The sequence below is a fragment of the Eucalyptus grandis genome, chromosome 10, assembly GCF_016545825.1.
Source record: "Eucalyptus grandis isolate ANBG69807.140 chromosome 10, ASM1654582v1, whole genome shotgun sequence".
Classification (NCBI taxonomy): Eukaryota; Viridiplantae; Streptophyta; class Magnoliopsida; order Myrtales; family Myrtaceae; genus Eucalyptus; species Eucalyptus grandis.
In genome coordinates, this window is record NC_052621.1 from 35,160,979 (window position 1) to 35,175,523 (window position 14,545).

Sequence of the window (14,545 nt, forward strand, 5' to 3'; positions counted from 1 at the left end):
ATGAACATGAACTGGGATGGGTGGTCCCGCGGTCATTGAACCGAGCCGTAGGATGAAAGTTTCAAAATTAGCTGTGCAAGGGAGACAACCCTTTAGCTAGAATCGGCAAATGTTTGGACACGATTTTGGCGTGGGCACTCTGCTCTATACAGAGAGAGAGAGAGAGAGAGAGAGAGTGTTGTGAGACTTTCGTGTACAGGAGTCTGCCATGTCCTTGCGATTTCTTCATTTGTAGTTAAATATATCCCCCACTTTCTTTTTCTTTTCCTTCTGATTTTAAGGGGTTTTTCCGTGAAAAGTTGGAGAAATGGGCCATAAGCAAAAGCAAAAATGAGAGCAGCGTCCTCTCTAAGAGAAGTAAAATGCATTTTGTTATGCTCTTTGATTGGGGTCGATGATTTCGAGTTTCACTATTATGGCTTCAATCGGAAAAGAAATGGAGGAATTTCAAAAACGAACTGAAGAAGAAAACATTTCTGGCCCGGAGCAATGACAACAAGGAGAAGCCTCGAGGATCTTACACAGCTCCGTCGAATCAACACAGACTACAGTACCTCTAGCTCTCCCAACTTCCCATAAAAAGAAAAAAAAAAAAACTCTTAAAATCATTGAAACGAGATCCGATTTACTGCATGGTACTGCAGTACCATTTATTGCAAAAATGGACGATTCGGACCCATTTCCAGAAAACCTTTCCGAGCTTTTCCAGAAAAAGAAAAAGGGTCCCACGGTTCAGCGATTCAAAAATTTGCTCTTCCCCCTCCTCTGTTCTCTCTCATGTAGACCTGGCCCACCTCTCTGCACACTCTGACGCTCTCTCTCCTTTGTTCTCTTCTGCAGACCGTCTCCCTCCTCTCTCTCTCTCTCTCTCCCCCTCCGCGAAGTCGTGCCTCTCTTCCAGCGAAACGCGACGCCGACGGCCCTCCGCCTCCGCCTCCGCCGGTTGCCTCCGTCGCCCCCAACTCTGCCGCCGACGCCGACGCAGCCTCCGCCTCCCTCTCGCGACCTCTAGTCCGCCCTCTCACTCTCTTTCGTCCTCGAAGTCGCGCCCCTCTTCCAGCAAACCGCGACGCCGACGCCCCTCCGCCAGTTGCATCCGTCACCCCCAACTCCGAGCCGACGAACCCCTGCTCGCGTTTTGGCCTCTCTCTCCGCGAACGAAGGTCGCTCTGCTCGCTCTCTCTCTTTCCTCCGCGAAGCGCCCCCTGCTCCTGAACGCGGACGCCGCCGACGCCGTCGCCTCCCGCCGTCGCCTTCCCAAGTTATAGGCACCCCATTGGCGACTCCCGTACGTCTGAAGGTTCGTTTTTTTTTTTTTTTCTTTTGATTCCACTTAGAAGAATTCAGTGCGATGTTAATGTTTAAGTTTATAGATACATCTGCAGCAGGTATTGCTTTATCTATGAAAACAAACAAAAAGAATGTACAGATCAACTTCCAGGGAGTTAAGAAGGCTGGACAGCGTTGCTCGTTCTCCTATCTCTGCATCTTTCTCTGAGACTCTTGATGGATCATCAACTATACGTGCATTCGAGTCTCAGGTAGGCATTGGATGTTCTCATCAGATCCTTTTCATAGCAGAGTATCTCTATCTTCAGAAGACACGCATGATTTATTACAGTATTGCTGCTTAAAGGATATTACTAGTTGCAGACCGTGACTTGACTGTTCTTCTGTGGTAAAACTTTGATGACTTATGGTAAATTAAGGTAATTAAGAAACTAGTTGAGCAGTTTGAGCATTGCAGAAGAGACAGTTATCTTTGATTGAGTAGCTCAGTATCAACCTAAAGTGTGTACAAAGAACCAAGTCTTACTATGGTAAGGAAAATCATTGAATCTCTCTGAAATCAGCTGCCTACAATGTAACTAGGACTTCATCGTCCATGAGAAAATGTCCTTAACTATTTATTTGTGTGGTTATTTTGCTTGTGCTATTTATAGTCCTTGACCTATATCGGCGTCATTCTGGTTGTTGGACAGAATTTCTTTTTCACCAGATTCACTATACAATTGTCGAAATGGCTATTGTTTTATCTCTTGTACGTGCGTCTGCATATACAATTGTCGAAATGGCAACTTTATGTGCTTTGCAAGTAACGATTGTCAAAATGCCTGAAAGCTTTGTCTCTCTCCCTCTCTCTCATGGATGCTCAGGACCACAAGAGCACTATGAGGCAGGCATTAAAAGATTTTGCTGCAATCAATGTTAGATCAGGCCAGAGCCACCACCGTTTCCTGGGGGGGCTGCACATGCACCCTCCAGTAAAATCATTGGCCAGTTACCTGCTTTTTTTGCATAGGTAGGAACCTCCTGTGTCGTTGACTGAATATGTTCTGTTGTCTTATGCTGATGATTATCTTTTCTTGACTGAATCTGTTTTTCTTCTCTTTTTCCCCTTTTTCTTTATGTTTGATTTTTTCCTGACAGGCAGAGGCCAAGTTCTGCACCAGAGTGACCACAGCACACTGTAATGATGGGAGGTCATTGTGAATTTGCAACATTGAATTGTGTTTTCTGAATTGACAGATAATTTTAGCGTGGAGCAGGTATCAGCCTTGCTTTCTGAATTGACAAATTATTACTCTTTTGTCTACTCGTGGAGTCAAGGATCATATTTTTGAAAGGAAGCAAAGAGAGGTGCTATGCCAATTGGATGCTATTTTAACGGATCCTCTGGTGGCACAGCATGCACTGGAGCTTATGTCTCCTGGAGAGAATACGAAGGTTCTTCTAGAAATGCTTATCTGTGGTTATGAGCCAGATGTGGAACCCTTTCTATCAATGATGCTTCGAATGCATCGAAGTTGCTTGACTTGTGTACCAAAGCAAGGATCTTTGTGCCAAATGGAAGATCAATGATGGGATGTTTGGATGAAACGAGGACTTTGGAATATGGTCAGGTGTTTGTACAACTCTCTAGGGTTGGAAATTTGCAGATTGGAAGCAATACCATGCTAAAGTTGAGCAGAAGTGAGTCACTGCTCGACACCTTTATCTTTCAAGGAGAGTTGGTGGTTGCGAAAAACCCTTGCTGCATCCTGGAGATGTCTGTGTCTTAAAGGCTGTTGATGTTCCATCTCTGCACCATATGGTTGATTGCATGGTTTTTCATCAGAAAGGAAAGAGGTAAATTTTTTCCTTTTACTGCTGCCTGCTGGTACTCATTTTTTTACTATGTCAGTTCCTCTCATTCCCACCGAGTAACAGTCTAGGCAGTTGAATCTGGACGCATTTCTCTCTTGTTTTTTTCTTTTTCAATATTTATTGTTTGAAACCTCCGGTCTCTGCCAACCGTTGGCCCCCCCAAATAAAAGGAGAAAAAACCTAGTGGTTTGTTTGGTAATTGTGATTATTTTATAAAAAGGTGGAGGGTACACTAGTTTGTTCATGAAGATACCAAGGTGGTGTTGACAATGTACAAAATTTTTTATGAGAAATATTTTTTCAAGGCTATCAAGGACAGAGTATTAAGCATGTGAATGAACTGAATGATGTATCAGCATTCTTTGTTTGATCATGTATTTATTTATATAGATAGAAACATTCATGTAACTGGGGTGCGCAAAAGATATTGTATGAACAAACCCATGTCGTCCATCCTAGAAAACCATCTGTAAGCAGATAAAATCATGATCACATTACTTCTCAACTCCATGTGTAAAGCATACCAGCATAGTGTAATCGAAGTTCCAATAATGACATTTCTATTGGGTCACTCCATCTACTATCCATAAGAAACGAATAGAAAGCAGACGTGGCATGTAATACAGCATGTGGATGAAGTGCAACATCAATCTCTACTATGTGTTGCCTGACATTTCAATCACTTATGTAACAAACACATTTGATGTACTACTATTTGCTGAATTTACAGCACCTTTGGAATATAGGCCAACAATTTCTTCAAAACCTTTTAGGCCACAGGCTTTGCCTTGTTGCTGGTAGCTTTTTGGGTATTCGAAGAAAATCTGATCTGTTTTGGTCATACTTCATTCATTAAGGATGTGGATTTAGTTGTTATTTGTAACTTGTGTTTATATTTGCTAAGAATGATGATGAAATGCACTTTGCATGCATTCTCTGGTAGTCCATCTTATACCTAGATGGAGTTGTCTTGCATCTATACTGAATGGATTCTAGAATGACATTCTCTATTTGTTATTTTTTGCTTTGATGAATTTCAATGGAGAAACTTGTGATTTCGGGTTAAAGGTTGTGAAGAAGTGATTTCTACTTTACGCAGTGGTTCAGCTGCAGAGAAAGCGCTCACCATCATGTGCAAGATAAAGGTTTGTTACTTCCTAGGAGATCTAGGCACCGATTGACACCTGGAACTGTCATTTGCCGCATTTCATGTCCTCTCACTTGAAGGAAGCACGGGGCTGACTGTATTAGAATTGGCAGACAAGATTCAGGTTAGTATTTACTAGATTCCGGTCAGGGTGGTGATTGGTTCTTCACTGTTAATCTGATTTAGCCCATTATTTATAGAAATCCGGACTTCGGGATCTCACCACAAGCAAGACACCAGAAGCTTCCATTTCTGTTGCTTTGACAAGGGATACTAAACTTTTTGAAAAAATAGCTCCTTCAACCTATCGTGTCAGATCTGCTTATAGGAAGGATCCAGCTGATGCTGAGTCAATTTTGGCAGAAGCCAGAAAGAAAATAAGAATATTTGAGAATGGAATTTTATCTGGAGAAGATGCTAATGAAGTGGAAAGAGAGGATGAAGGGGAAAGAGATGAAGAATTTGAAGGAGAATGTTTCTGTCCAGAAATTGGAAAGGAGAATGTTTCTGATGATACAAATTTGCAAAATGAGATTGAAGGAGACGTAGAATCTTGCACTATTGCTGGTTCTGTGGATGTGTCATCCAAGACTGCCACTGAGTTCCATAAGGATGCTGAGGATTTTTGTGGTGGTAAAGATGATCAGGAAAGTGTGGAGATTGATGAAAGTAAGTCAGGTGAATTGTGGGTTCATGGACTTACTGAAGGGGAATATTCTCATCTCAGTGTTGAGGAGCATCTGAATGCTCTTGTTGCTTTAATTGGTATTGTGAATGAGGGGAACTCAATTCGGGCTGTTCTTGAGGTAGTCGGCCTTCTGCATTTTACTGAAGAGTTTTGCTTTGAAAAAAAAAGGAATTCTCTCCTAAAACTGTCTAACTTTTTGCAGGACCGGCTGGAAGCAGCAACTGCTAAAGTGGATTTCTTGTCCTTATTAGGGAGCAAAATTGAATTTCAGCTTCCCAATTCTGTATTGGATGGCGGCCACAGCTCCTGGCTTCTAGCTGATAATAAAAACAATGATGTTTCCGCAGAGAACCAAAATTCATTGCATGGACCCCAAGGTCTCCAGAATGACTTGAGCAGTGTTCCAACTGAAAGATTCTCAGCTGTTCAGGATTCTTGTGGAGGACCTGGAGGTCCTGATAACTTCTCTATGCAATATGGACATGCTTCAAAAAGGTCACGCACTCAATTGAAGTCTTACATTGCTCATAGAGCTGAAGAGATATATGTATACAGGTGCTTGCCTCTTGGTCAGGATTGCAGGAGAAATCAGTATTGGTGGTTTGTTGCATCTACCTCAAAAAACTGGTTCAGGCAGGATATTTGTCGAGCTACATGACAATTCTTGGAGACTTATAGATACGGAAGAGGTAAGTGTATGCAATTAGATATTTTATCACTCATCTCTAAGAACGTAGCCGACCACAGGGGAGGGTCACGTCAGGTGAGGGCCACAACACTCTTGCCAACCCTCACCTGTGGCTGGCCAAAGGGAAAGAAAAGAAGAAAAAAAGGGGAAAAAGGACAAAAATGGGGAAGAAGAGAGGGAAACGAAGGAGAGAAGTGAATGGACGTGTGTAGAGAGCTCTACCTAATATTTTCTCTGTTTGGCAATCCCCATGTTTCGAAATATGTTCTTAAGAAAACAGTAGCTGAACGCTGTCCTGGGTTTGCTTTGGTTGGAAAAAAAAAAAAACGACGGAAACGACAGTGCATGCAACGCCACATTCAACCCAAAAATACCCAGGATGGAAACGACAGCATATGCAATGCCACATTCACTCCATCCTGGGTTAGTGGCGCTCCCCCTAATAAAGGATTTCGTATTTGGAAAGTCCAAAACCAGTTTGGTAATTTTCCCAGTTCCCAAACGATGGATGGCTGGCAAAGGGAGCTGGCATTGAACCGTATACGGTATACTCTGGATATGGACATTGAGGGAACTGATGGAAGAGAGAGGAGAGGTATATTGACTAGATGATTTTACATGGAGATGTAGTAACTTATTTTGTCCATGTTCAGCTACTCTTTTTTTTTTTCCATGAGTAATTGCAGATTCTATTTTTTGTGTATCTTTGCTCATCTTACTAACACAGAAGGTTGATTTATGTGTAGGTGATGCTCATCGAAACTCACCGGATTTACAATTGGATTGAGTGAGCAGCAATTAGCATTGTAGCAGCTTCTTAACCAGCTTCTTAACGGGCCATGATACTGGCCGCGAGCTGCATCACAGTTTTCAGAAGTGGCATGTTGGCAGCTTTTTCATAGGTGGTGCCATAATAATGGCCGTGAGCAAAGCTGCAACAAGCCTCTTTTGAGAACTGTATTCCTGGCATTTCTGGTCTTCTTGCATTGAGATAAGCTAAATGTTTAATTCTAAGGGCCAATGATAAAGTTGCGACTCTTCTCGAAGAAAGTGATGCGATTGTTTAGCCCTCGGAAATTTGTCATATGGGCTAGAACAAGGGTTGGTACCTATACTTCATCATGATTTCATTTTGGAATTGATCCTAATTGCACAGCCTCTTCAATCAAACGCTAATTCTAATATGTTCATAATCACCACCATCTGTAATTCATATAAAATTACTTATCATACTTTGTAAAGCATGTCTCTAGAATTGAAGTGTTCCTTTCAAAATTAAGAACTGGTCCCGACTGCATAGTCTCTAGGATAGGCATTTGATTGAAGAGATTATGTAATCGGGATTAGTTCCTAGTTTCGGAAGGAACACTTCAATTCTAAAGACGTGTTTTGCAGGTATGATAAGTAATTTTATATGAATTACGGATAATGATACATCAACTGGATTATCCAATTCTTGAGGCTTGTTGATCAGGAGAAGATAATTAATTTTATTTGATGAATTATGGATGGCAGTGCATCAACTAAATTTTATGTTTATTAAGTAATGCAAGTACATTTAAGTTATATAACGCAATCAGATTCATATTCTTACTTCTGAGAATGTTGTTTTTGTAAGTTTATAATAATGTTGTTTCTGTGAGTTTTTCTTGGCTTATATGATGTGAGGGTGAGTATGGTTCGCTCTGGGTGGGTGGTTTTCATCGCTTTCGAAAAATTAGAATCGAGAACCATTGATTGATTTCATAAATGCACCCAAGAACGAGACCGTTGGTCTAGTCTAAATCGATTCCCAAATCCCTACAAATTGCATTCATCAATTAATATTATGGTGCACTTAGTTTCTATTTATACTCTTAAAACAAGCCATTGGTTCTTAATTTTGTACACTCCTTTTTCGTTTGTTTATTTTGTTTTGGTCAAAAAAGTAAATAAATGGATTATTAGTATTAAAAAAAGAGTAGGGAGTTAATTTTATTACAAACCCAAAAGACAAAATTAGTTAATATTAGATATATTTGATTGAAAAACTAAAAATCATTAAATAATTGAGATAAAATTTATTTTAATATATATATATTGGTTCGGTTCGATTTGAGTGGGTGCATGGGCGGTTCCATGCCTAGCCGATACTTACCAATTTTCTAAATGGTTTTCTAAATTGGAATTGAAAATTGAACCGGTCATCATGTGAATAGCCAATTCTAGGTTGATTATCATGTAAACCCCTAAGTAGGAGTATTTTCTTTTTCTTGGAACAAGTGCATTTTGTAAAGAGCAGTCACAAAGGAAACCTTGGCCTTTTTGGCGTTCATATTATTTAGTTTTAGGTTGTACGATTTTGCCTTTGTGATATAACTGCGATCTGGTTGTTGAGGGCAAGTTTGAGTAGATGAGATATCACAATTAAGGCTTAGTCTGTGTAGACGACTGATTGTAGGAGAGTAATGGCTGGTTAAAATGTAGCAGGTGCCTAGCAGACGGCTTAGCTTAATTTGGCCATAGCTATGGACCCTTGCATTGTTTCCTTGTTTATTTTTGGGTGAATATTATGTTCCTCAGGATAAGAAGAAGGGGAGGATGTCGCTTGAGAAGGGGACGCAGTGAAGAAGAAGAGACCCAGAGAAGAATAAAAATGTAAATTAAAAAAAAAAGAAAAAGGTTCAAGAGATTGGCTTATTTTACCAAAAATGAGTTTTATTTTTTTTGTTTTGTCGGAACCATAAATGAGTTGGCTTATCGTCTTTATGTCTTTCAGGAAATTGGGTTGGCTTTGAATCGACAGATGATATGACTTGCCAGAAATCATTTATTATGTCATAAAGGCAAAAGCAAATTACCTGTCACAGGTAGAGTTGGGGGAAAATAATCAGAATAAAGGCGGTTTCATTTGGAGTAAGCCCAATCGACCTTTCTTTTCATTTAACTTTGTCTGATTGATTTCGGAGAAATACAGTAATAATTTTCCGGTGAGTGTCAATTCAAATCCAAGCCATTGAATCTCCTTTTTGAAGGAAAATGATTGCTTTCTCGACGTATTCTTCTTTCAAGGCGGACAAAAGGGCAAAAAGATATAAATGATAATCACATCTAGAAAATAAAACAAAAGCAGATGATGGGGTTTTTCTTCGGTTTTAAACTCTTTCCCTTTTCTTAATGGTACCAGAAAGAAAATATGAAAAATGGCTGCTTGTTGGATTAGTTAACTGATGAATAAACTAGCCTGACTAAGGCTAAGCATGGAATAATATTTGCCTAATGCATATAATAATTCTGTAGCATAACAACCCATTTCTTTATTTTATTGTTCTCTTTTATTTTTTTAGCCTTTCTAACCTAACTCGAATGTGAAAAATTGATAGACAAGTCAGCCGTGTCAATTGTTAGAAGATGTTTATAAAAAAAGATAGGGTGTGACCATGTGAGCATGACTTCTACTCAATAATGTCATTTTTTCCTAGGACTGAAAGATCTTTGCCCCCTAAAATTACCAGGTCTTGATCTGATCAATGCGATCAAGGGTCTCTAAGATGTCCCCGACATCCGTAACTTAATTGATTTAATGTGCATGTGGGTCATTGGTCCACACTATGTATTAGGTGATGATTTAGTACTAGAGAAACGATGGATCTTGTTGGATATTGCACTTAATGGTGCTGGATGGATTCATAACTGCAATTGCTAGAAGATGACTTGGTGAATTTACCTTAAGAGCAAGCGGAAAAAGAAGACAGAAGTCGAGCAAAAGCACACGAGAAAAAGACATCGCGTTGAGTAGCTGACCAATTGTGTCCAAAAGTTGAAGAGCATTCAATTGGGAAGAATAATCAATCTTTATATAAGTTAGCGGGAAAGCCTGAAGCAGTAGAAAAGAGGCCAAGTCGATCAGATGTAGCACAATTAACCTATTTAAATTGTTGAAGAATGATTTATGTAGGCATGCAATATAAATTTGAAGACAACCGATTTTATATTTGAATCACTTGTTGAAATCTTGACTTGTATCTCATTGGAATTATGAGATGAATGAAATACTTTGTGGGCTTAATATTTGCTAATTTTGTTGAAAGGGAATAAGGTAGTAACGTGACGAGTTGAGAAATCGAATATCTGGTTTTGATAATTCAGGGACGTAAATGCAGAGACCCGACTACTTGGAGTTAGATAAAACATCCAATATCGAGACAGTCAAAATAGTAGGAATCATGTGATGATTACTGCAAGATACTACTACCCCATGACATGGACAAATCGCCTCTGTCTCTCTCTCTCTCATGTGAAAAACACTGTCCCCAGCAAGAACGTTCTTGGTAAGTCCTTTTAAACTAGCGTTGTCTTCTTTCTGCTTGTTAGCTTCATCCCATTTCACTTTAACCACGCATGTGAAAAGAAACCACACACCATCAAGGACCTTCTTTTTTTCTTGAATCTTTCTTAAGTTCGACTATTATCGTCAGTGTCTAGCTTCCAAATCCCCGCGAATTTAGCAAAGCTTATTATTTTGAAATTAAAAGAAGCAGTTGGGCTTTTCTTTCAGCCACCTAACCACCTCTTCTTTTCTATTAGAAGAATTTGTTGTCTGTAATTTGTTGTCGGTTCACGGATCTGAACGTAATGGTTTGGTCAATTATTATCTCTGGCTCAATGTGTATTGAGATTGAATTACGCATGATCACAATTTTTTATCTTACTTTTGACCCTTAGTCGGTAAAAGAATGAAGTCAAAGTATTTACGGCTATAATAAAATATATTATTTCTTGCTTCATGTATAGTTCATATCTAATTCGTATATGGGCACATGCGGCTCTTGAAAGTATGGATGTATGTACGTATGTATTTACACACACGGTAACCTTAAAAGTTTTCATAAAATGGACTTGGTCTTTTTATTTAGGATATAGAAAGAGAACATGGATCGTCTAAACGAAATCCTTTACACAAATAATATAGATTACCAAGAATTGAAATTTCGGCCTTGTAGACAATGATTTAACAGCATATTAATTGTCATCCAGATTGCTGATTTTCAAAATGGAAATTCTTTTTCCCTATTATAAAAAGGGTGAGAAAGGAAAATTATGACCTCCATAAGTGCACCACATATACTACGAAATATTCTCTTGAGTTATAATTACTTTGTATGATTCGCATTAAAAAATTCAAGATGAGCTCGCCAATATAACCCCATCAATATAACAATGGTCAGGAAGTCTCTCCATATGATCGCATATATCTTAGTTAAACAATGCAACATGAGCTGCTCAAGGATTTACTCACAACATGAATCAAACTTGTAATCTTGTGGAAGACGGGACGGATGATTCATTTCACCACTAAATTGACCATCTAGATGGTTTTAAGATGGAATGTGTTAAGTTGGTAGGTGGCAACATACGTTTAATCCATTTTATCACTAAATCAACCATTTTTCGGTGCATTAAGATGGGATAAAAGTTAAACAAAATATGTCGTGCATTGCCGAAATAAACAAGGGATTGACTTGAATTTTCTTTTTTATTTTATTTTATTTTTAAATTAGGTAAGAGGGATTGACTTGATTTGGTACAAAGATAACTGGAGTTGCCTTAATTATCTGCTAATGGTACAAGGTGTATTCCACTAGTATCCAATCCGCCTGCATTTTCGTTTCTTTTTCTCTCTTTTTTTTTTACAAAAAAAAAAAAAAAAACTTCTAATGGAAATGTTATATTTTGCGTACATACGACATTAAAAAGAAAAAGAAAACAGCGTCAACAATCCGGTCCAATGGGCCACGAATTCGACCCAAATGCGAACCTAAGAAATTGTCACAATCAGCCCAATCTCGTCAGCGGTCGACGACCCCTGGAAAGAGGATTCGTTAGGAAGAGGCCTTTTGAAGATCTTGCATCAAATTTCTCTGTGAAACTTACACTTCGGGTTTCAATGGCTTCCTAAGACAACGCAGGTCCAGGAACCATCAGATCCATTCCCAAATTCAAAAAATTATCCAAAAAGTCTTAAACCTATTATATTTTTACTAATCAAATTTTAAACCTTTCAATTTTACAGATTAAGTCCTAAATATTTTCGTATTTTGTCAATTGAGTCTATCCGGCCAATTTTAACCGAAAATCACTAATGTAGATGATAGCCGTTTTATGTAATACGATTGACTTTGATGTTAACAACTTTCATATTTTTTTTTCAAAAAGATATGATTTTTTTTCTTTATTTCTTTATTTCTTTTTCTTTCAAGCTTGGCAATGGTCGCTAGCAACCCTCGCTGATCACAAGGGCCAGCCACGGGTGAGGGTGGCGGCCCTCACCTATGGTTGGTGAGGTTCAATTGATGACCCTTGCCAAACTTTGTAGAAAATAAAAGGAAAAAACAAAGAAAAAAAAAAAATTACATCAACGCTAGCTGTTTTATGTGGCACTACCAATGTCCACGTCAATGGTTTTAAATTAAAATTGGCCAAATGGAAATAATTGGTAAAACGTGAAAATGTTTGGAACTCAATTAACATTTGAAAGGTTGAAAACTAAAGTAACGAATGTATGATAGATTTTGCACTTTTTGGATAATTTTCCCTCCCCATGCTACTAGTTAAGATTAAGCTGTTGACAACAGAAGTCCAAATCTAGAATAATTCACTTTAATGTCCAATGCCCCGAGGTCAAGGCCAGCTACCAATCTCGACATCCACATATCTCTTCATCCTACCAAATTTGATAGATTCAGGGGACATGTTCTCATGTTTCTTGAATTCTTCTAATGATCGTCATAGTTCTAGATTAATTCATTTGAGATATTGTCCATCTTAACTCGTCTCATACCGAGTCTTATGTTTATGTATTTTTGCATAGAGGTGGACGCTTTCCTAAGAAGTTACTCATATTGACAATGCTTTCAATCAATATTAAATATTGCTGTTACGTCAAAATAAGTATTTCATAAGTTAATTCTAATTTCACATACATACCCACGTATGCACGCACATCCAAGGAATGTTTTCTTTCTATTCATTGTGCGATTTAGTTTATTCCTATCTCATTTACCATTTCAAAAGCTTGCTTGAAGCCGTTTCTTTTTTGAGCCCTCTATGTCGGCAATCACTGCTCGTTATCGTCGGACCGGATGGTTACACAAAATGCAATTCAGATGACACCCCTCCATAAAAGAAAAACCATCCATGGGACCATGTGAATTCCAAGCAAAAAAGAAACTCGACGTATTTTGATCGCGTTCGCCTTAAACTGTAATCCGAGCGATGTAGCAAGAAATTTGGGGGATTGGGAATCGAGCTCGCGCCGTTCCCTCCGCCGTACTATCAAGCTTTCCACGAGGATCATCGCGGTTCACACGAAACTGGGAATCACCGACAGATGAGAGGCGACATTATTGGTTTCGAGAGCAGGTTTGGAAATTGCCCCATGCTGAGAATGGTGTGGTTTTTCCAGCACTTTTTTGCCCGTTACAGGAACCGAAACTACCGAAACCTACTGCGCCTGCATCAAATGGTGGGGGACCTGTACATTCGACTCGTTTGGAATCATAGAAAAATATTTAATTATTTCGGGAATATGTGTTTTTGTGTATTTATTCTGCCATGAATGAGTTGTCAGCTCCTTGTCTTTATGTCGTCCAAGAGACTGCTCTGGCTTTGAGATCGACACGTGATGTGACACTCCCCAAATCGTTACATTATATCTCCCATAAATCAATTTACGGTTAGATTAGGGCCGTGGTTAGATGAAAAGGAAGGAATCTTTTTAATAATTATTTGGACATTTATCCGAATAAAACTTCCCGATCGTTTTCCCGACTTTGCTTGTGACAAGTAACATGCATGTGCCTTTATGACGTCATAATTGCCACGTGAATCTCCTTTGCGAAGGGAACATGATTGCTTTTCTCGATGCACCCTTCTCTGAACGTGGTGGAGTCAAAAAGAAGAAAAAGAAATAAATGATAATCGCATCCGGATATAAAACAAAAGCAGATGATGGGGTAATTTTAATTTCATTTTAACTCTTTCCCCCCTTTTTAATGGTGCCAAAAGAAGAAATGAAAATTGGCGCTTGTTGGACTAGTTAACTGATGAATAAACCAGCATGCTTAAGGCTAAGCATAGAATAATATTTGCCTAGGCATATTAAAATTCTATACAAGCATCAAAACCCATCTCTTTATTTTATTAGGTTAATACCATAAACAACTTTAAACTAATATACCCATGATAAATGTACTCCAACTAAGTTTATCATCATTAAAATATTAATTTTGAATCACTAAAAATGATATGTTTACTGTCCGTTAGCTTTCGTGAAATTGCTAAGTTAGATGATACATGACAATAATATAATTGATATGTAAGTTGAGGGAAATCTTCATCAGTTTGAGGTGAATTTATCATATTTGTATCGATTTAAGGTTAGTTATGATCTAGAAATTGATTTGAGAAAAATTTGTTATGAATATATTAGTTTTGGGCTTTTCATATTAATCTTATTTTATTCTTCTTCTTACCTTTCCGACCTAACCTCAAGCGGTGTCGAAAAGACATTTGAGCAAGAAGTGCGAGCGCAAGGACTTTGGCTCATTATTGTGGCCCTTTCCTAGGACTAAAGAATCTTTGCCCCCTCAAATTTCCAGATCTTGATTTGACTAATGCGGGAAAGGGTCTGCAAGGTGTCCCCCAACATCCGTCGCTCAATTGAATAAATGTGCGTGTGGGTCATTTGGTCCTTACAATATAGCAATAGCAATAGTGGTATTGGTAGGTGATAATTTAGTAACTAGATCTTTTGGATATTGCACTTGATGGCGGTGAATGGTTTCATTACAGCAATGGCTAAAAGATGATGGCTTGCTGAATTTACCAGAGGAGC

The 14,545-nt window shown here is 38.7% G+C and overlaps 1 protein-coding gene across 1 annotated transcript; it reads left to right on the forward strand.

Annotated features, from left to right (window-relative positions):
• The first annotated feature begins 2,071 nt into the window (after positions 1-2,071).
• Positions 2,072-5,700, forward strand: LOC104431477 (homeobox-DDT domain protein RLT1-like). The gene is made up of 7 exons (XM_039303029.1): positions 2,072-2,095; positions 2,431-2,483; positions 2,765-2,903; positions 3,065-3,129; positions 4,247-4,292; positions 4,495-5,100; positions 5,185-5,700. Exons 1-7 carry the CDS (start codon positions 2,072-2,074, stop codon positions 5,638-5,640), a joined length of 1,389 nt encoding a protein of 462 aa, XP_039158963.1. The 3' UTR covers positions 5,641-5,700.
• Positions 5,701-14,545: the final 8,845 nt, after the last annotated feature.

Excerpts from the sequence above, each read along its gene's own strand:
- LOC104431477 (XM_039303029.1), top strand. The coding sequence starts at position 2,072 with ATGGCAACTTTATGTGCTTTGCAA. Across the intron at positions 2,484-2,764 it reads GCACACTGTAATGATGGGAG|ATGTGGAACCCTTTCTATCA; the intron begins GTCATTGTGAAT and ends GTTATGAGCCAG. Across the intron at positions 3,130-4,246 it reads TTTCATCAGAAAGGAAAGAG|TGGTTCAGCTGCAGAGAAAG; the intron begins GTAAATTTTTTC and ends TACTTTACGCAG.